This window comes from Octopus bimaculoides, chromosome 6 (genome assembly GCF_046866305.1).
Source record: "Octopus bimaculoides isolate indiv1 chromosome 6, ASM4686630v1, whole genome shotgun sequence".
NCBI lineage: Eukaryota > Metazoa > Mollusca > Cephalopoda > Octopoda > Octopodidae > Octopus > Octopus bimaculoides.
Window position 1 is genome coordinate 10,045,014 of NC_142933.1, and position 23,885 is coordinate 10,068,898.

Here is a 23,885-nt window from a genome sequence, read left to right on the forward strand (position 1 = left end):
TATATATATATATATATATATATATATATATATATATATATATATATATATATATATATACATATATATATATATATATATATATATATATATACATATATATATATATATATATATATATATATATATATATATATATATATACATATATATATATATATATATATATATATATATATATATATATATACATATATATATATATATATATATATATACATATATATATATATATATATATATATATATACATACATATATATATATATATATATATATATATAATATATATATATATATATATATATATATATATGTCAATAGAAACAATTGCCGGATTTATAACGTGAGATCTATAATATAGATATCATTTTCTCTGTATATATTTTCTGTGGTGCAATACACTGAATTTCTCGAAATTCTGCAAAAGGATATTTGGATTTGCCTGTCATGCATGAGGATTTACCTGGAATATGTATTCTACTTACATTTACTGGTGTCTGATTGTTGAACATTTATATTCAATTTCCTTTAAAATTCATTTTGTGAATTAGGAATTAAATGCAACTTTCAGCGAAATTTTAAATAAATCGAGCAAAAATATTTATTCAATAAGTCAAAATTAAAAATCTTTAGGAATTTGACTCCTCAACAGTGCTTAATAGATATCTGCCAGGTGTTTTAATCCTATTTTTTCATATACATACATACATTCATACATATATACATACATACATACATACATATATATATATATATATATATATATATATATATATATATATATATATATATATATATATATATATAAGTCAGTAAATAGTGGGGTTGTGTTAACCGCACGTGGAGAAATAATAGGAAAATGAAAAAAAGCCAGAATGCTGAACTGGAAGCATAATTTAATAAAGATTTTTTCTAACCGGTTTTCATTGCGATGAAGCAAATTATCAAGAAGAAGGAGAATGAAAATGTTTTTTTTACAAAGAAGTACAAAAAAGTACAAAATGAAGAAAATAATATATAAAACAATAATGTATAAAAAAAATAAATATACCCATACATTATATTGTCTTTGAGCTTTTGTAGTTCAATAGTAGTTCATGTATAAATTGGTAGGAAAAATAAGGATGCATGAGAGTTGAGAGTTTTGTTAGGTTTAAAAAAAGGGTTAAAAGTTTGTGTTAAGCAGGAAATGTGGTGTGAAAACAGGAAGTGTGTGTAAGGGGAGACAAGTGTTTTTAGTTAGAGTTATGAACTCTTTTTTTCCAAACAGGACGTTTGTGTCTGTTCATAGAGAAATAAGGTCACTGAGGGGTGTGTGTGTTAAGAAATGGTTGGAATTTCTCTATGAAAAGATTCTCCTTGTTGATTCTTTCTTGTGTGGAGATTCTGTCTTTACATTGATAGAAAGGGAATATAATGAATTTAGGGTTTTTGTTTCTGTCGCAAGAGTCTATGTGGCCACTGAGTGGAATTTGGCGGTATTGAGGGAGGTTTATTTAAAATTAAAACCAATTTCTCTTGTTCCTCGAGTAACCTCATTTATGTCCTTACTTGCGCAGGTTGCCAAAACTTCTATATCGGACAGACGAGCCTCCCATTACGTAGAAGAGTAGCTGTCCATAAGGAACAAATAAACCTCCCTCAATACCGCCAAATTCCACTCAGTGGCCACATAGACTCTTGCGCCAGAAATAAAAACCCTAAATTCCTTATATTCCCTTTCTATCAATGAAAACCGGTTAGAAAAAATCTTTATTAAATTATGCTTCCAGTTCAGCATTCTGGCTTTTTTTCATTTTCCTATATATATATATATATATATATATATATATATATATATATATACGAATATATATGTATGTATGTATGTGCCTGTGTGTGTGAGTATGCCTCTCTATTTTGTTTATGTTTATTGTATAGATATGTTAATATATTATTTAATACGTACATATTTCTAAACGTTATTGATTTTTTTTGTCAGAATACTTATGTGGCTGTATTTGTTTATATGTTAAAGAGACTATATATATATATATATATATATATATATATATATATATATATATATATATATATATATATATATATATGTATATATACATATACATATATATATATATGTATATATACATATACATATATATATATATGTATATATACATATACATATATATATATATATATATATATATATATATATATATATATATATATATATATTGCATTGTCAGTGAGATTACACTGCCCGATTGCCCTCGCCAGCTGGCAATCGAATTCATCGAAGTTATAACTTTATTGTTTAATGGCTGTAAACTTGTAAACATTTATGTTCTATTGTAGTAAAATTTACAACTTTATATAATTAACATTGCTTGCCAGTTTTATTTGGTAATATTTGTTTTTAGTATACATGAATAACTGCTTTATTATTTTATTCTGTTTGAATACTTTTATATTTATAGAAAGTTAACGAGAAGAAAGAAAAAGAGGAAACGAAATCGAAGGCCATAATCTGTTTGCAATATACTGATGAAGAAGGAAATGATAAGTATACCAGGCCAAGGTTTAATCATTTTGTCATATAATCCTTATTGAAACATGCAAAAGAAATAACGTAATAAACCAATTTCAGAGCCATTTCTGTAGTTTTGTTTTTCCTGCGTGTACCCTGTGATCTTTATGGCTGTTACAAACCATTAGAAGGAAAGTTTGATTAAAAGACATTTACTTTTCGTTTCATCAGCCATTCATGCAATACCTCTCGATCTTCTTCATAGTCTTTATCACTGGATTCCCTACCACTCTAGAAAGAACAGGATCTCACTGTCTCTCCAAGTCTACAGTACCTTTGGTGTCAAATTCCTTTTTCAATGTTTCTCCTTAACTGCCCCCACCTCATTCCCACGTACCCCACTCAGGTCGACACCCTCTTGACAACTTTTATATCATTCTCACACTACCACTTGCGATCGATACAATAATATGCACACGCACACACACAAATATATACACACACACACACGCACACACACAAATATATACACACACACACACGTTCACAAACCCCGTGACCCAACACATCTTCACAGCTATCGCTTACACACATGGATACGCAAACTGCCTCTCCTCCAACTTATTCCCACTTAACACCTCTACATACATCAACATGTCCACACGTACACAATGTCTTACGCTCTCACGCTAAGACATACTTGCGCTCGGTCCACGTACATCCATCGACACGGACACTCATGAATGAACTTGCTCTTACCTCTACCTTAAGCGCATATATAAACGTATACCTCTGCTCCAATGCACAACCCTTACATGCCTGTAATTTCCAATTTGCTTCACAACTGTCCTTAATCCATTCATACGTAGTTTCACATTGATCAAAACAACAAGCAATCCTTGCCACTGATACTTCAATCCACACACAAAAAACACAGACACACACTCACAAACATGCAAATGCATTCACACACGGTCCCGCTTCGCTAGGCTATATCCTCCCTCACTAACATACAATAACGTATGAAGCATCTGCAAAAATATACATACACGCACACGATCTTCTATCTAATTATCACCCGTTGTTTCACTTTCCACGCTTCCCCCAGTCTTCATCACGCATTGCTACTCCATAGTAGTTAAGCTCCATTCCGTCGATCTTTCCGTCCGCTGCTAGTTCATCTTTGGAATGTATTACTGGATTTTACCACTTCACCAACTTACCGTGAAAAATAAAATCGTACATATTTTACAAAAGCCTTTTTTACAATAAGCGTTTAGTCGCCATCACGCACTACGACATAACTATAGAAGATGCTCTACCCGTGCTTCGTTTCTCGAATATATTTGAACTTGTGATGCATAAAAGCAATGTCGATATTAATTATTGTTTAATAATGCGCAGGTGTAGCTGCGTAGTAAGAAGTTTGTTACCCAACCACACGTGACACTTTGGGCATATGTGTATATGTACATGCACATATACACTATGTGTATATGTGTATGTACGTGTATATATATATGTGTGTGTGTGTGTGTATGTGTGTGTATGTGTGTGTGTGTGTGTGTGTGTGTGTGTGTGTGTGTGTGTGTGTTTGAAATTATCTCTTTTCTATGCGTTTCACTTGTATGTTTGTTAGCGTCTCTCGCTTTTCATTTATACGTATCTGTTTTCATCTGCACATGCGTTCTTTTCATTTGTCTGTCTTTCACTATTGGAGAGAATTTCTTGCTCTGTGAAGGTATGAAGGAACACCTTCTGTTTTGAATAAACCAGGTTATAGAATTGTATAGGTAGTGATTTTAAGCAAAAGTACTTATTTTTAAATGTATGTTATTTGAAAGGTTTTTTTCTCTATCGTGGACAGTTTCCTCAAAATTTAAGGAACACGGAAACAAATACGGGTAGTTGAGCTTACTATAAGACATTGGGAATACATCAATATTTGATGTCTTGATAGAGTTCTATTTACAAATAACACTACATTATAAAACACTGGGATTTACTTTTATTGACGGAAAATTACAGGGAAAACCAACAACGATTTTCTTTTAACAGTGTTTCATTTCCGGATAGTAAAACTTCATTATGTGCATCAGTATATGATCCGCTGTGCAAACTGTAAAATAAAATAATTCCATTTTTAACGAATGTCTTAATGGCAAACAAACATATTGGCTTCAACGTTTCAAGATTCCCCTAATTTTATCAGGATATAATGACTAAAAGAATAGCTTGAAATTTGTGTAAATTCTCTGCGTGTAAATATGGTAACAAAGAAATTTTGCTGTTTTATGGTAAATATGCACATAATATATATATTTTACTTTTGTTTAGAATTTCATTATATTATATACTTGGAAATGTGTGCTGATAGTTGTCGATGTAAAGTAACAGGGATGCGAAAATAGGGTATTTCATGCCATTATATATGACTGATATATCGTATTTATATTTCATTCCGTTTAAAGCTGTCGTGCGATACACACATAACTGCATACTACATACACAGGTGCAAGCCATAACCAACTGAAACCTATGCTGTACTTTAAAATATCAGTAAATTATTTGTATATAACTGAAAATATGTGAATGGAATAGGTAAGAATATGGAAATGGAAATAGATGGATGTCTTAATAAATTTGGGTAGCTTAACAGGTGTAATTTTTTATGAGATATATGAGAGCTCTCTCTCACTCTCCCTTCCTCTTCCTCTTTATCTGTCCCTCTTTTTCTCTCTCGCACACACAATACATGTATATATATGTATGTATATATATATATATATATATATATATATATATATATATATATATATATATATATATAAAATCATAAATATACAGGGATTAGCATGAGTTGCTTCTCCAACATACTGAAATTTAGAAATAGCAGTCAAAGAACTACTGATTCCAAAACTACAATTTTTTTCTCTAACGGATGGCGATATTTATGGCACACACAGAACAAAAAACAGAAGAGAAAAGCAAAAACAAACCTGCCTTTAGTTAATTGAGTACGACGTTTCACAGTTAAGAGTATGAAGGTACTCTATTCCGATCTTCAGCCCAATATTCGAATAAATTTGAAAGTGTTTATATAACTCATGGGAATTTTGACCGTGCGACATCAAAACCACGTGAGGAAGGCACTTACGAAATTTATCGTCTAGTGAGTTCAAACACTTCACTCCAAAGAATCTATTCCATGTGCGCCACAAATAGTCCCGCATAAAAAGTCCCGTATAAAGAGTTACAGTTTAACCGTCCAATTAGAAGCATCAATATAAAATATACAGATATAGGGCAGGGAATCGTCAATTAGTAATAAAATTAATAATTAACAATTTTGCCAAGTAGTTCAGTATGAAAAAACCTTTATCGGTAAAACCATTTATAATCATAAATATACAGGGATTAGCTTCAGTTGCTTCTCCAACATACTGAAAATTTAGAAATAGCAGTCAAAGAACTACTGATTCTAAACTACAATTTTTTTCTCTAACGGATGGCGATATTTATGGCACACACAGAACAAAAAACCGAAGGGAAAAGCAAAAACAAACCTGCCTTTAGTTGATTGAGTACGACGTTTCACGGTTAAGAGTATGAAGGTACTCTATTCCGATCTTCAGCCCAATATTTATGATTATAAATGGTTTTACCGATAAAGGTTTTTTCATACTGAACTACTTGGCAAAATTGTTAATTATTAATTTTATTACTAATTGACGATTCCCTGCCCTATATCTGTATATATATATATATATATATATATATATATATATATAAATTCAATAATAGGACGAATTCTTTTACAAGAATTTATCAAGTAGCTAGCGTGAAAAAACCTCATAAGGGAAAAAAATCCATCCTTTATTCCCGAAATATATATTTATATTTATATAAGGGCATTACTATACAATAACGCCTCACGCCATGAGGGACTCTAAGGTCAGACTACTATAAAAAGCACATTTTTACCGAATGCGAGGAAATGCAACTCTCAAAGCCAACCCCTTAAAAACGGACTAAAAATGTGCTTTTTATAGTAGTCTGACCTTAGCGTCCCTCATGGCGTGAGGCGTTATTGTATAGTAATGCCCTTATATAAATATATATGTATATATATATATATATATGTGTGTTTTTGTGAGCGCGTATATATGTATCTATGTATATATACAGATACGTATATCTGTTATATGCAGTAGTTCTAAATTGAAATAGATTTCTATGTGTCATATTCAATATAAAGACATACACTCACACCTGTGTACACACACGCACGCACACGCACGCACACACACACACACACACACACACACACACACACACACACACATGCAATTGCTTCACTGGTTTTACTTTTCGAATTTCTCAATCCAAAGAGAACTGGTTTTCCAACCAAAAGAGAATAGGATGGAGTCGTTTAAAGAAGAGACACCAACATTGAAAACAAACCTCGCGAATGTTGTCTGTGAACTGCGACCATTAAGACGAATCGTCGAGGTGTAGTTTAAATAATTCACTGTAAAAGAGAAGTTGCCGAACAACTGAACTCTTGTCACAAAACATTACAGAAAATGAGGGAAAGCGTATGATATATCAAATGTTCCAATGTTTACCTCGGTAGTTGACACCTGTTTCTGAGGAGAGAGAGAGAGAGAGAAAGAGAGAGAGAGTTACATGATTGAGCGCAGATTTGTGAACGCTAAATATTCGGCACGGCCAACAGTTTTGGCAACGGGAGTTTTTGAAGATAGAAGCAAGCATACAAAATGAGTTGTAGCTCTAATTCAAAGGGCCAGCCTTGTCATATTCTGTGTGTCACGTCGTATCTCTCTTACGATAACGTTATGGGTACGCGTGCCTGTGGAGGGCTCAGTATTTTGCATGTTAATTTCAGAAGCGGTCCGTTCTGTTGATGAAATCAACTGCAGCACAGGTAGTCGTAGCCGACGGAATTACTCTCCGTTTTTTCTTTCTTCATTTTTACCTCTCATCCATTTCTGTCGAAGAACGTAGGATCGAAACATCAAAGACTTTTCCATTCTTTTCGAGCGTTAAACTAATACACCTGCTTGTTGCGCCCTCCCCTATCTCCGTCTCATGTTTTCTCTAAATTTGAACTACACACACACACACACACATACACACATACTGTATATGCAGGGTGTGAGGGGTAGTTGAGGACAGTTTTGGTATACAATAAAACAACTATATTTCAGTATAAATAAATATGTATTTGAATAAACATTTGTGCAATTCGTCTTGATAATTATTTTCTAAGCAAATTATTCTATGAAACTACTTTCGGCTTCGATGACTGCTTCGATGCGGAATCGAAACCGCTGGCTTGCTGACATTATATCGTCCTTCGCTTCGGATGTCACCTGGACAATGGCGGCCTTCAGTGAAGCTATGGTATTATGAGGATGACGAGTAGTCTCCCTTTAAAAAGCGCTCCACTCTCAGTAATCCATGGAGATCAAATCTGGCAAACTTGGAGGCCACATATAAGATGTTACACAATCGTAGGGCTTTGTGAGGAGGTGCTGAATCTTGTTGAAACACGTATGGCCTTCTATTGCATACTTCAGCAATCCAGGGCTTGATAACAGTTTCCAGTACCTCAATGTATCCAGCAGCATTAATTCTGAGACCTTGTGGAAAAAAGTGGAGAGGCATCTCATGACCTTCGCTACTCACCACTCCTAAAACCATCACAGTTGCTGGAAATTTCGCGTGCATCGCTCTGGTTAATTCAGTAGGATCTGTACATGAGTATCTGACATTTCTTCTGTTAAACTTTTGATCCTGGTCGAAGTTTTTTACGTCAGAGAAAAACCAAAGCATGCCTTGTCATAACGGTTTTTCACTTTGTTAAGTACCCGTTTTGAAAGGATGAGATGGTTTTCCTGTGTCTTTGCAGACCCGAACTGGCCTTTTCTCATTACATAGCACTTGTAGTATCGAATGTCACCATGTACACAGTTCTGATAGTCGACTCTGAGATCCGAAGTTCTTTAGCAATGGACCTCATTGATCTTCTGGGGTTTTCATTGATAATTTTTAGAACATGTATAAACTCCGGTGTCATTTTAGTGTCTGAACGTTGTGAATGCTAATTTCTCTATGATACAGGTCAAACATTACCATCACATAACTCTAATTCCAACCGAACTTTGTGTAAAAATGATCTTGCAACATTTAGAGAGTTGCTAATTTCTAAATCACTGTGGTCTGCATATATAGCAACTATGACTGCATGTCTTTGCATTTCTCGAGTTAGGATGATATCTTGAAAAGGTTATCTGTAAAAACAAACGATACATTAAATTTGAAGGTGTAATGAACTGAAAACGAAATGTCCTCAAATACCCCTCGCAACCTCTGTATATATATATATATATATATATATATATATATAAGAAATAAATAGGCCGAGGTTCACTATAGCTGTTTCAGACGTGTCTTTTATTGATGAACAAATCAATTTCATCATGTAAAAAAACCGTTTTCTTCGGATGGATTAAAAATTGAAGTACAATTTAACATTTAGGGTTTTTGGCACAAAGAGTATAGACTGCATATTAACTTTTTCATCTCAATGCTGGTTGAGAGTATAAATTGGAGAATGCTATTTTAATGTTAAATATACGTTGTAATAAATCTAAAATTTGTTTACACCTCTAGAGGATGGATAGATATATTACAACGAAAGACTATGCGTCTGTGTGTGCGTGGGGGAACGATAAGTATACATTTATAAAAATTAAGAATACTTACTTAAATCAAAACGTGTGGCAAGTGTTGTTTGTAAGCGATGTGTTTCACAATAGTGTGTCACACATATGTTATAGTAGACAGATGGCCAGACTTGATCATTTCTCATGCAATGTCCTGAATGATCTTTGCATACTGAAAATGTGGAGGAAATTCGTTGGAGTTAGTTTCATGCTTTGTTATATGTATTAAGGCATCTGGCTCATGATTTCACAATTTCGTTTTATGTAGCATCTCTCTTGCTCGAACTCTCTCGCTTTCTCTCTCTCTCCACACACACACACAAACACACAGAGAGGTATGTACACGCATAATACACGTGTATATATTTGTGTATGTGTGTGTGTGCATACACACATACATACATACATACATACACACACACACACACACACACACACACACACACACACACACACACACACATATATATATATATATATATATATATATATATATATATATATATATATATATATATATGTATGTATGTATAAAATTAGTGTACATTTAAACACAAAAAGAGGCGACCTTTAACAGGAAACCTCACATACTAGAAGAAGCAGTCAAAACAACCAGAACCACATTTAAAAGCAATTTCTTTAAGAAGAATGAGTTTCTTATTCTTCAAACATCCAAAATGACGAAACCCCTCTGTCACGAGAACCGATTACTGTACAATGTCCCTTGAAAATCTAATTTAGATAGCGAAAACCGGCTGGATTTCACGACATCCATATAATATGCATACATTTATAAAAAGATATTAAACTATATGAAACGGAGGCATTTCTCTTACACTTTTTATATTTTTTTACACATATTTTCAACTCACAATTTTGCCACGTGATGTATACTGAATCTTCAGTATCTTTACACCTTGTATATTTTTATATTGCTACTAGGAACTGGAACTCTTGACAAATGATGCTTTTAACGCCTCGGTCATTGTTTTCTTCACCTCTTTCACACCTGCAAGACGTTTGGCTTTGAGGGTGTTTTTCATTCAGGTGAACAAAAACGACACAGGTAGTAAGGTCGGGAGAATAGAGAGGGTGGTAAACGGAATCATGCCATTTTTGGTCGAAAATTGTCTCACACTCAAGTCTGTTTGTGCTGGCGGACTGTCGTGATGAAACCACCACTCTTCACTCGGCCACAGATCGTGGGGGCTGGGCGTCTTCGTCTCACTGCTTCTCGCAATCGCTTTAGAACTGCCAAGAAAAAGTGTCTGCTTAAATATGACCAGGAGGAAATTCTGTGTGAACAATTCTTTTCGCATCGAGGAAATAAATCAGCGTCGTGTTGACATTGAAACAGGACTTGATGCACTTTTTTCGGGCGTGGTGACATTGAATGCTTCCATGGATTAGATTGCTGATTCGTTTCCGGGTTGTAGCCGAAGCACTAGCATTCGTCACCAATTATGACCTTCGAAAAAAGGCCGTCCGGAATCATCTTCTAACTGTTTTTTGAGTTTACAGCACGCATTCACTTGTGACTGCATTTGATGAGCAAGGGAAGCACAAATTTTGTTGTATCTCTTTACATTCGTAATTCCTCGCTTAAAATTCGTTGGCAGGAGCTCCAGGACACAACATTCATATTAATAATTTCGTCAATTGTTCGGTGACGGTTCTCCAAGATCCGTTTCCGAATTTTCATGATGTTTTCATTCGTTCAGGCACAATGGTCGCCCTGATTAAGGTGGGTCTTCAAGCGACGAGTGACTATACCTAAAGCGTGAAAACCACTCGTAATATTTTGCTTTGCTCATGGCAGAGGCCTTGTAAGCTGTTTGAAGTATGAGTATTGTTTCGCCGCGGTTTTCCCCATCTGAAAACAGAATTTCATGGAAACACACATTTCCTTCACTTCAGTAATCTCAAAAAAAAAAAAAACGCATCACGTGGCAGTACAACCCCACATGATACCGGCAGACTGATGCCTGAAGGTTCCATCAAGTGGTTTCTAACAGCAGAAACCCGAACTACAACGAGCTTGTCTACAGAGAACGTTTCCGATTACTTTTGGTACCTCCTTGTATATATGTTGAGAAGCAAACATCTTCTATTTATTATATATATATATATATACATACATACATACATACATACATATATAAGGATTTACTTTTCGTAATGAGATAAAAGACCGAGGCTGTGTATAATATAGAACATTTATAAATAGAATGTCTTACAGCTGATATATGACCAACGTTGGACCCCTTATTCGCATACCCATCGAACCTGGAGCTTAACTGTGGTCTATCCATAGCACTTACTCAGCATTACCTGAAACCTCTGGGTCTAATTGACACCACTATCGCTCATAACCTACACACACACACACACACACACACACACATATATATATATATATATATATATATATATATATATATATATATATATATATATGTAAATATATAAAAACAAAAAGATAAAGAGAGCAAAGGTAAGGTTGGCTCTCTTTATCTGTTTGTTTTTATATATTTACATATACACACGCTAATGCACGACTTATAATACCCAACCCTGTTCATACAACGATTGGGGCAAACTAGTCGGTATGCAGCACTTACTCGGTATTACCTGTATCCTTACGGGGTTTGGTTAAATCCAATACCCTCCTCAACCTTATATATATATGCTCTGGACACCCTGGAAAGGCACACATTACATTTCTTTGCGGGATTTTTCATGGATGTGAAGCGGGTGGTTTCAATCGCGCGTTTGAGGTCAACGAGAAACTTTGGATTACGCTTGAAATCACTTCGTGTCTTGTGCTCTTTTCTATTAACCTTTTCCTTTTATTTAAATTGTTTATAAACACAATAAACTATTGCTTTTGGAAGTTTCGTCAACTTAACAATTTTACTGGCAGTGTGCGCGGCGCGCGCCAAAACAACACTAGCGGAACGACTCTGCTGTTCCATGACTTTCTGTTGCCGAATTAGTTCGCCATTTATCTGAAACATAAAGAGTAGGATTATATTTTCAAGCAAGCAAGGTTTTGTCAAAAATGAAAGGTTAAACCCACAAAACCAACTACATAAAATTGGTCTCAGTTTATCTGCAAAATTCTGAATGCTGTTACGCCTGGACAATACATATATAAAAGTAAATTCAAGTAGGAAATAGAAGCGAAGCTGGTGTGTTGTCTCGCCTCTCCATGAGATTCAGGTGTTATAACACCCGGCGCATTGAGAGAGTAATCTGTTACTTATTTTATAGTTACTGAAAGATGAATGTCATAGTGGACCTCGTCGAAATTTGAAATTTCCCGATCCTTAATATGCTGCTAGCTCACCGTTGAAATGATGATGATGATAATAATAATGATAATAATAATAATAATAATAATAATAATAATAATAATGATAATGATAATAATAATAACAATAATAATAATAATAATGATAATAATAATGATAATGATAATGATGATAATAATAATAATAATAATAATAATGATAATAATAATAATAATAATAATAATTATTATTATTATTATTATTATTACAAAGAGCAAAGACGTCGTATGAAAAAACTCCAGAATGAGAACTGCAAAATCCTATGGGATGTCGTGTGATCCAGTTCGATCACCTGATCAGACATAGAAAACCGGACATTGTTGTGGTGAATAAAAAAGAAAGAACATGTATGATTATCGGCATAGTATGCCCCAGTGACAACAGGATCAATGTGAAAGATGAAAAAATAAACAACTATGATGATTTAAAGTCGGAATTAGGAAGGTTGTGGTCAATGAAGGGAGTTGACTTGATTCAAATGGTAATTGGTGCAAGTGTGAAGGTAGAACACCTACAAAAATAAGCATTGCTTGGAACTGCAAGAATTCTTCGCAGGATTCTTGAAGTCTGACCAGTAAACAAATGTCACTTTAGTCTACTGGATGTGGATAGCTGACACTTTCCATCATATCCAGGTAAATAAGCTGTGAGTTTTCATATAATAGTGAGAATCAAGATCATGGTCCCCAACACACAGAAATGCGAAGGGAACAGGCCCAACTTATGGGTGGTAAGAGCTCTGCCGTCTTGGCTGACAATCTTACTAGAGATGATTTCTCGATAAAAATACTGGTTGGTGGCTAACCTTAACACATACTTCAATGCTGAGTGAAAATGTCTAATACAAATGTATCAGATAATGGTGTAATGGTGTTAATGAGGCTGGAACCAAAGGTGAAAGCCTTTCGCCCGGCAGGTGCCTAGTGGTTGAACAGCGCAGGCCCGGTCGTCGTCTAGAGACTGCTTATAAGCAAAGGCAGAGAAGAAGGTGGGATAAGGAGTCAAACCGAACGGTAATTGAATGCTGGATCAGGAGTGAACCTAATAGAAGGGGATTCCGACAACGAATAAAAGCAAAATGGAATGAGATAGGACTCTCCGAAACAAGTGAGCGACGGTTAGTTGACCAGGCGTGAGCAATAAGAGCGAAAGTGTGGTTAACAGATATAGAAATAGAAGAAATAAAAGAGAAAGTAGAAAATAGAAATAATACTTCACTAACAGGTAACGTGCCCAGTGAGAACAGAAAAATGAAAGGCAGCAGTGAAGAGCAAAGGGTAAATGTAAATGCTTTCTCAGCAAATATCACAAGAATACAACGATTACCAACTAGGCATAGAGAGGACGCTGCGCCAATATATTAGAGAAGACCGGGATACAGCACCCCACAACCTGAGGTACACTGATCGACGCAAGCTCAAGGTTGAAACCGAAAAGATAGATTCATTTCTTGGGCTATTTCAGACGAGAAATATGACTGAAACTAACATGATTATTTAGGGCTACATCTCTGGTTGTTGCAGATAGAAACCTAAGAAAAGAACAAACAGAAGGTAAAGAACCATACTGGCGTAGACGAATTTGCGAGGAAGAAACAAAGTTAAAAAGACATTTAGGACAGGTTGATAGATTGAGAAGAAGGGAATTTCAGAACGAAAGCATACGACTAATGCTAGAAAGAACATATAGAATAATAGATAAAGGTTATGATGTGATATTGGAAGAATTGAAAGAAAGAGTAGTAGCAATCAAAGCAAAACTTGAAATATATGACAAAAGAAAAAGACAGTTCAGGCAAAACAGATTGTTTGAAGCAAATGAGAAAAAAAAATTTCAGGAACTAAATGGGCAAATACACGTAACAATGATACCAGATGCAGAGGAAAGCAAGGCATTCCCCACAGGATTCTGGGACCAGCCTGTAGAGCATAATGATGAAGCGGAGTGGCTGTATGAAATAAAAAAAATAGGTTAAGAAATATAGAAGTCCAAGAAGACAAAGATAACTACAGAAATGATAAAAAAATAATAAAATTCCCAAATTGGAAGAGCCCAGGCCCGGATGGGGTCCAAGGTTAGTGGATGAAGAAGCTGAGAGGGCTCCAGGAAAGGATAGCACAACAGCTCTAGATGAGTGCTTGGAGGAAAGTGCAGTACCCAGCTGGATGACAAAGGGAAAGACATTGTCATGTGTCAAGGATCTTGAAAAGGGAAATTTTGCATCCAACTTTAGACTAATAACTTGCCTTACGCTAATATGGAAAAAGTTGATGAGGGTTGACCAAAGAGGAAAGTGTCTAACTTCAGACTTTTCAACTTGGTACCTCCATACAACCTCTTTTGCTCAAGTCACCGGACAAAGAAACATTGGTTCTGTTTCCTTGTCAAAGGAAGGCGGCGGGGAAATCTACACGTGACTGTTGATGCTAGACTTAATCCAACAAGTCAGCAAGGCTCGGTTACTGTAGATTTTATCCTGAACCGACAATACACCCCAGTAATACTACCAGGTCAAGGATGTTTGGAAATTATCCATACGCTTTGGTCCGAAAGTCCTCCGGAAAAGATAAGCTAATTGATTCTCGTCGACATCCAGAGTCTCCCCGAGAACGTCGTCGCACCAGTTCGCCACTAACCCTGTACAGAAAGCCAAATTTCATGCCACCGAATACATTGGCCAATTGACAGAGGACTGCGAGTGCCTGATGACACTCTAGGTTCTAGACGCCCTGCTTCGGTCTATACTTGTTCCAAGAGTGCAGCTCTGTCAAAGAGACGAGCTGTAGAATATGTCTGACAAACGGCGACCATTCATGCTCACTTTCAAAGAAGCACTGGAGATGCCACAACTTTAGCGCATGCCTGTGCACCAGCAACCACGGCAGGCCAATCCCTCCATTCAACAGGCATGAAGAGCAAATGTCATGTCTGAACAGGCGATCTGTTCAGCAGAGATGTGTCTGTCGAAGCCAAACTATGAAATGGAAAAAGACCAACAATGTTGGCCGTTAAGAATGTAGTTCTTGAAGGTATGTCATGTGATATCTAAGGTCAGTGACCCGGGAGAGAAGGAGTCTACTAGACTGGATCATGGGTTGACTGGAGTGAGTCGTAGTAGATAATTTATTACAGTAGGCTATGAGTAGTTCTGAGTAGGAGAGGTCATAAAACGATTAAGGGTAAGGGAAGGTAAAAGAGTCAACGGTAAGAGTTAAAGAAAAGTAAAAATAAAAATAGATAATAAAAAGATAAATGAAAATAAAGGTAAAAAATGTTTTTATTTTATTTCCTTGTATTTTCATTTGTATTTTTTATTTTTATTTTTAATATATGCATAAAAGACATATAAATCTGCACATATACATACTTATATACACACATGCATACATACATTCATGCATACATGCATACACACATACAAACACACACACATACATACGTACATACATACATACATACATACATACATACATACGTACATACATAAATACATACGTACATACATACATACATACATACATACATACATATATACATACGAATATACCCTGTTGATGTTGTTGAAATTCCAAAGAAGGAAACTTCGGTCAGGTTAGAGACTGGCTCTTTCTCTGGTGGCGAAAAATTTTGAAATTAAACATAGATACGCAGAGATGCATTATAAATTACAAAAGTTTAATCTAATGGACGCGGGAAATTTGAAATTAAAAAGAAAATCCATGCAAATATATTTAGAGAGACACAATGATTCAAATAAACGGATAAAATCCTAGGTTTTAATGTACAAAACATATATACAGAAACAGATGCCAAAAGAGAAACCAGGCTCAACAATCAAGTATGAATACAGTAATCCCTCACCATATCGCGCTACAACTATCGCGCACTCAGTATATCGCGGTTCACTTATGGGCGCGCACTCAGTATATCGCGGTTCACTTATGGGCGCGCACTCAGTATATCGCGGTTCGCTTATGGGCGCGCACTCAGTATATCGCGGTTCACTTATGGGCGCGCACTCAGTATATCGCGGTTCACTTATGGGCGCGCACTCAGTATATCGCGGTTCGCTTATGGGCGCGCACTCAGTAGATCGCGGATTTTCTGGCTAATATATGTAAATTTATATCGCGGAATCTTCAGTATATCGCGGGTTTCTGCGGCCGATGGGTATTTATATTTTTTTAGATTTTAATTATTTCTGTGGTAAAATAAGCATTTTCACACCTAAAAATTAATAAATTAATAAATAAAAATAGAATACAATGGAGTACTTCACTGCATAACACATACATTAAAATATATTAAAAGAAATTACGTAGTGTACCGCAGATGAGTAAACAAAGTTTTGCACATACTGTAGGGAAAACGAAACTCGGGAGGCGAGTGTGAGGTATTGCTTGGCATTTATAATAAAATAAATATATACAAATTATATAAATGATAAAAAAATATATACAATACTGTTTCTGCTTCGAAAGATTTTCACCTAATAACTAGTTGAACATGCCCCTTGGTAGCTGACGATATGTATATCTCTGATCACGAGCAGGAGTGGTGGTGGTGGGGGGGGGCACCATAGCCATGTGTTGAGAAGAATTCTTTGGGGTTTGAATATTTCACCTCTGGAAACATGGGTGTTTCGTTCATTATGCTCAAACAAGCCTTATTCAGGGACCTTCTTAGAAGAATGGACTACTCGACCTGAAGAAAATTCTAACTGGGCTCCACCTGCTAGGCAATTTGCTGCTTATCTTGATATGAGATCACCATGTCACGCACTTATTGTTGTGATGCATGTGCCGGGTGAACCCTTATCAGACGGGTGGTCATGATGGGTGTACTGGGCTTCGTATATTTTACCCCACTGTCGCTTTGATGATATTTGCTCCTTCTCACTCAATAATAATAATGATGATAGTAATAATAATAATAATAATAATAATAATAATAATAATAATAATAATAATAATAATAATAATAATAATAATAATAATATTAATGATAATAATAATAATAATGATAATGATGATGATGATAATAATAATAATAATAATAATAATAATAATAATAATAATAATAATAATAATAATAATAATAATAATGATAATAATCAGCGAAACGGGCTGATTACTACCTAGCTCAGATACCAGGAAACCCCAAAATGGCAAAAATTCAAAAGATAGTGCTCATGGGAACTGCCCATATCCTATGTAAAATACTGTCTATGTGATCTCAAATTTTGAAGCAAACACATAATTTTCTTATGGTTTCTTAAACATTCACTTGAACAAAACTGTACAAATCCAAATATATGGTACCCTAGGCATAACACCTACATGAACTTCTAACTTGTTGTCTCTTGAGGTCTCTGGGTGAGACTTGGATCCAACTTGTACAAATGCAAAGCAAAAGTCGATGATGATGATGATGATGATGATGATGATGATGATGATGATGGTGGTGATGATGATGATGATGATGATAATGTTTTCTTTATTAACCACTTAGATTCCACAAATATCATTGGGTACGTTACAGGACAATACAATACGGAGTCCCAACAAGTATAGAACAGTAACAATATGAAACTATCACAATGAATAATTCTCCAAAAGAGGGATTTCATCCTAAGGCTGATTATGGAGATATCACAAAACCACGTCAGCCTCTTGACATGAAGAGGGCAAGTACCCTCTCCACATTGTCCTCCTTCATGTTAGAGTTGCATGCTTAAAGTAGGCCAATTCACTCGGACCATTCTAGTTCCAAACCACCTATCGACAAAATTACTGGTGAGCAGCGCTTCCCCCTCTACATTCACTTTCCTCTTCAGCTCTTTTAATCTGGTCCACCATACAACCCCTTTCGCTAAGGTCACCAAACAAACAAACACTGCCTGCCCTTCCGGCCAAAAGAAGGTGGTGGGACGATCTTCACAATGGACTCAGCTGATAGCCGGATCGGCTATCGGCTGAGTGACAACGTGTGGTTATCGTAAACCCAAAAGTTTGCAATGCTCGGGTAGCAGATAAGAGCATGAAGAATAGTTTTGGCCACTCTGCATGCATTTCGGGCAAGCCCGTCTGATAGCACTTCCATGCCTGTTGAATTTATCTCAAACCAGGAATGCTTCCCGATAGCTATGCCAGGGTTGCTCGAAATCATCCATAGGCCCCGGTCCGAAAGTCCTCCAGAATAAACCAGCTAGTTGATTCTCGTCGACGCCTAGAATCTCCCCAAGAATGTCTTCGCATTTGTCTGCAATTAACTCCGCAAAAATGCTAGAATCAAACCTTCATCGACCTCTGTACCCGACTGACAGAGGTCTGTGAGCACCTGACGACAGACATCTTGCCTTGGTGTACTGGAACTCCATAAAGAGACGTGCTGCGAAAACTCCTGTCTAACAAACAACGACTACACCGTAAAGGAAGCGCTAGAGGCTACAACATAGCCAGCCCTCTATTCTGTGAGTGTTGATATCAAATGGAGCATTTGTGCGTGGGACGCACCCCGTCCACAGAAAGCGGAAGTGTATGTGATCCAGTTTGGTTAGACCTATACTGGGACAAGACACGACGGTGAAGCAGTAATATTGATAGAGGCGATGCAAACATTTACTACCGCTACCAGACCTTTCAGAGCAGTGCATGATACTGAATGGTTCTGATAGGTAACCATTCTCTCAAACAACCGAGCAGATTTCGCTGTACGCTGCAGCGATCCAGCCACGGAAACAAGACCGAAACTAGCCGCCGTGAGAATGGCTGCAAGTATTCGTAGTCGATAATATTGAAAGAAAGCTTTAGATTGCTCCAAATTGTATCAAGGCTCCACTCATGCCAGCTTCTTTACCCATCCTGTCTTCGATGTATCGCATGAGGTGGACGTCGTGGATCGATCTCCTATTGAATGGCAGAAAAACTGGGAGGTAATTATCGGAGGAAACATTTAATAGCATGTTCTATACTTTTTTTCTGATGTCTCTAACATGTGATTTTAGTTTTATTAATCGAGCTATTAATGGAGGATACTATTTGCCATGAAAATGTAATCCAACTCAAAGTTACCGCCACTCAGTGTAATGCATTTTACCGCCACTCAGTGTAATACATTTTACCGCCACTCAGTGTAATACAGTTTACCGCCATTCAGTGCCATGCATTTTACGATTCTATGCAAATAAATATACTTTACTTTTCTTGAACATTCTGACGATTTAAAGCGTTTGTAAAAAGTCTAATTAATTTCCCATCTATCTAAACAAACAATCACTCTAATGTATATTTGAATAACGTTTTCTGTCCTTAGTGACGTTCCTCTCAAATTCTTCTTGGTTATTTTTCTCATTCGTAATAGCTTTATTCACTTACTGTTCTTGTTAAGTGCTAGGCACTTTTATAAAAAACGTAACAAAGAAATAACGACCATTTCAAGCAGAAGATACTAGTTGATCGAAACCTGGAGCTGTTACCGAAATCACAATAACGTGTCAGAATTTAAGCAATTATATAGACAAGGAAATTCAGAGAAAATGGAATGTATATGAAATACCTGGAGACTAACATTTTAGTTTTTACTTACATACGTTATGAACTAATAGTTGATGTTTTTTGCATTCTATCATCAGACAAGAACGTTGTGTTAAATGTAAGCCAAGCTGATTTGAACAAAAGCAATGTCCATCGTAGTAACATCCAGTACAATCTGCAAACAATGAAAGCACAAAATACATTTATCAACAAAAACGAAAGGAATCATTATTTCACTGTTTGTGAAGCTTGAACAATGTCTCTATTTACGTTAATACTTATGATGTAGCTTCTGTATGAATAAAATACACCTAACTATTAATGTAAATTAAATAATGAATTTAGAAATTGATATCAATCAATTAACATCAATTTAAACCAGTGGTCTAGCATATTTAAAATATCCGAAGATTTAAGTATTATATTACAATTAATTGTAAGTATTAATGTATATTGACGAACATACCGTAATATCACGAATAACGACTATGTTCCAACGGGGAACACAAAAAACTTGATAGACACATAGATAATGGTTTACACGGTTAATGAATATTAAAAATCTTCCAGACGATCATATATATATATATATATATATATATATATATATATTCACACAGACATACATGAATACGTGTATATATACATATGTATATATATTATTCATATAAATACAGTGTACATTTAAGCACATAAGGCGTAACCATCAGAGGATACCAAGCACGCTAGAAGGAATAGCCAAAATCCAAACCACTATTAGGGATGAATTTCGAAGGGAATGAAAAATAAAAACATTTACCATTTATCTTCTGGACCATGGTCTCTAGCTCTATATTAGCAAATAAAATAGTTTGCTAGGCAGAGCCTTCATCAATAGGCACGCCAAGATTAAACATCGAGGCAATCCAGCAATTTGTTTCTTACCTTGATATTTAGTAATTATTGATAATTTTTTGAAATTTTTCGAAGAAACGCTGGCATTATTTTATTTGCTGCCGACAAAAAACTGCGCTTGCGCGATGGATTTGAAAGATTATAATATATAAGCAAGGGGCACAGGCTGGATTGCTTCGTATTTATATCCTTAATATTGACGTACCCGTTGATGAAAGATCCGCCTAGCAAATTATTTTATTTGCTAATATATAGCTAGAAACCTTGGTCCAGGAGATAGATGGTAAATGTTTTTATTCTTCATTCCCTTCGAAAATGTATCCCCAATAGTGGTTTAGATTTTAGCTGTTCTTTCTAGCGTGAAGGGAATCCTTTGATGGATACCTCTTATGTGTTTAAATGTACACTGTATTTATATGAATAATATATAGTCTATTGACTAATTTTTCTACGTGCTAGGCCATTGGTAGTAAAAAATTTCAAAATTTTTTTTCTTATCCTAATAAAGGTAAGTATATATATATATATATATATATATATATATATATATATATATATATATATATACACAGACACATACTTACATATGTACTATGCATGTATGTATGTATGTTTGCATGTAATGACTTTCAGAAGACTTCAACGTTTTGTTGTCTGGCTTACTTGTAAATGTTTTCTTGTGTCCCATAAATGATATTTTGGTGTATATAGTCTATTGACTAATTTTTCTACATGCTAGGCCACTCGTAGTAAAAACTTACACAAGTGTGATATTTACAAAAGTGTGATGTTTACAAGAGTGATATTGAGCTTCGAAAGAGATTTTAGAAATATATTTACGACAATATCTGGAAAATTGAAATATTGATGGTGTCGAGAGGAGAAGAGGTGTGGATCTCAGAGCGTATTGTGGATCTAAGAGCCTCATACCTTTGCAGAAATTTATGAATATGAAAACTTACTATCTGCTGCAGTATTATGCAAAATAATCCCCGGGGACATGACAGCAACTGGAAACAAGAGTATCGGATATATATTCATCTGTAAGAAAAATTTAAAACTTGTAAAAGGCCTCTTTATATATTTTATAATTTTCAGTGCCAACATTTATCTAATGAGATGTGATTATTGTGGATAATATGCTAGACTTACGATCGTTAAACGGGGAGTGCTATTTCTAGACTGAACAAGGTGTTGTTTCTTCGAATAAGTCATTTGGTTTCATGTTCTAAAGTTTATTAAACATGATGAGTACCAGCCTCAAACAGGGAGGCCGTTCCCTGTCTTCTTTCTATCTCTTCCTCTCTCCTCTTTTTGCTATCCCTTTCTCTTTCTTACTTTCTTTTTCACACCTCTCTCATTCCTTCTCCCTCTCTTTCCTTCTCTCTCTCTCTCTCGTCTCTGTTGCATCTCTCTCACCCGGATATTACACTCTGAATTTCAACATGACATTTTTGTTGCGATTAAAAAGTTTAATCAAGTAGAAACACGACCTGTTGTATAGTATTCGCCAACAAAGACAGCATAAGTCAATAAAGGAGAAACTACATTCACTCGACCTGCTAGAAATATCAACTAAATAACTTTCATATTCCCACATTATTGTCATAATTCATTCAAATTCTATCTAGGTTGACTTTGCCTTTCATCTCTTCGGGGTCGATAAATCAAGTACCAGTGAAACACTGGGGCTGATGTAATCGACTAATCCCCTCCACCAATTTCAGGTTTTGTGCCTTTGGTAGAAAGGATTATTGTCATAATACAAGAAAGACATGTACACTGCGGTTCTAGATACACAGTAAAAACAAAAAGCAAAAAAAGAAACAACAAAAATTAAATAAAACGTGATTGTCACACGTTTAAGGGAAGAAAACAGTCTTCATTTAGGATGAAATAAGCTAAATATCTATAGTTATCGCTGAAATAGCACTGAATTTCATCAAAAATATTATTATAATGTTGATGAAAAGTTACGTGGGATATCAAAAATTATTGTATTTTATGGTATATTACAAGAGCTTTTCGCCAACAGTCTTACTCCAATAATCACTTCACGTAATTTATGTGAAATTGAGCCTAAAGTACATGCTCTAATACATAAAGTTTTTCCATGAATACTTACTGTTGAATTTAAGGCCCATCTTATATACCTGTGTATCAATTGCCGTAAAGTTATTCAAAATATTTGCAAATTCTGTATCATAATTATTTTTATATATTGCTTTTCTTAATTCGTAACTTTGCTTACCTTAAAATTGTGAATAACTGGTGGGATTCGTACGACTGCAGGGTCTGTAGAATGTCAGAGAAATCTGCAGGAATTAAGGCGTAGAAGATACAATTATTACTCGTTATCGAAGCCAGAAATTGAGTTTGTTTATTCTTTTAACCTCGTATTTCAGGATTATTTCTATGATAGATGTCTACTTTAATATTAGAATGACATATATTTATTGTTTCTCTTTCACTTGGTATTGAGCAAGAAATAACGAACAACCCATAAATATAATTGCACAAACAATGTAAATGAAGGTAGGAAAGATAGGGTAAATAAATATGGAAACATCTGTTTGTTTCACAATAGTGTCACATGTGATTTATAAATGTATATGTTAGTGTATGCGAATGCGCATGGCTCAGTTGTTAGAACGTCGGGCTCACAATCACGAGTTGATGAGTGATTCTCAGACCGGGCTGTGTGTTGTGTTCTTGAGCATGACACTGTATTCACGTTACTCCAGTTAACTTACCTGTAGAAATGAGTTACGATGTCACTAGTGCCAAGCTGTATCATCCGTTGCCTTTCCCTTGGATAAAATCGGTGGCGTGAATA

At 35.2% G+C, this 23,885-nt stretch overlaps 2 protein-coding genes across 6 annotated transcripts in view; one reads left to right on the top strand and one right to left on the bottom strand.

Moving 5' to 3' along the window:
* LOC128248060 (uncharacterized) overlaps positions 1-2,640 on the top strand; it is a 32,063-nt gene extending 29,423 nt beyond the window's left edge. For both annotated transcript variants that reach the window (XM_089353406.1, XM_089353405.1), the window contains one exon: positions 2,466-2,640. Coding sequence is in view for 1 of the 2 variants with exons in the window: in XM_089353405.1 (XP_089209531.1) it covers positions 2,466-2,514 (49 nt within the window). In the remaining variant the exon portion in view is untranslated. The remainder of the gene's footprint in view (positions 1-2,465) is intronic.
* Positions 2,641-4,506: 1,866 nt separating this feature from the next.
* On the bottom strand, positions 4,507-23,525 carry LOC128248178 (uncharacterized). Of its 4 annotated transcripts, none has more exons than XM_052969060.1 (6): positions 23,301-23,525; positions 22,012-22,090; positions 20,208-20,330; positions 9,308-9,439; positions 6,980-7,046; positions 4,507-4,634 (listed from the first exon to the last, which is right to left on the bottom strand). In XM_052969060.1, the coding sequence occupies exons 2-6, from the start codon at positions 22,088-22,090 to the stop codon at positions 4,538-4,540; spliced, it is 498 nt and encodes a 165-aa protein (XP_052825020.1). In that variant the 5' UTR covers positions 23,301-23,525; the 3' UTR covers positions 4,507-4,537. The 4 variants fall into 4 exon arrangements, 3 of the variants coding, with proteins under 3 accessions (XP_052825020.1, XP_052825021.1, XP_052825023.1); XM_052969061.1 differs by lacking the exon at positions 23,301-23,525 and adding an exon at positions 23,175-23,294; XM_052969063.1 differs by lacking the exon at positions 6,980-7,046.
* Between the last annotated feature and the right edge of the window lie 360 nt (positions 23,526-23,885).

What these genes read in the sequence shown, in the direction of transcription:
- LOC128248178 (XM_052969060.1), bottom strand. Translation starts at nt 22,090, where the DNA reads ATGAATATATATCCGATACTCTTGTTTCCAGTTGCTGTCATGTCCCCG. An exon ending in GCATAATACTGCAGCAGATA is followed by an intron (nt 20,331 to 22,011) that starts GTAAGTTTTCAT and finishes CATTGTTTGCAG; the next exon opens with ATTGTACTGGATGTTACTAC. An exon ending in TGCCACACGTTTTGATTTAA is followed by an intron (nt 7,047 to 9,307) that starts GTAAGTATTCTT and finishes TCTCTTTTACAG; the next exon opens with TGAATTATTTAAACTACACC.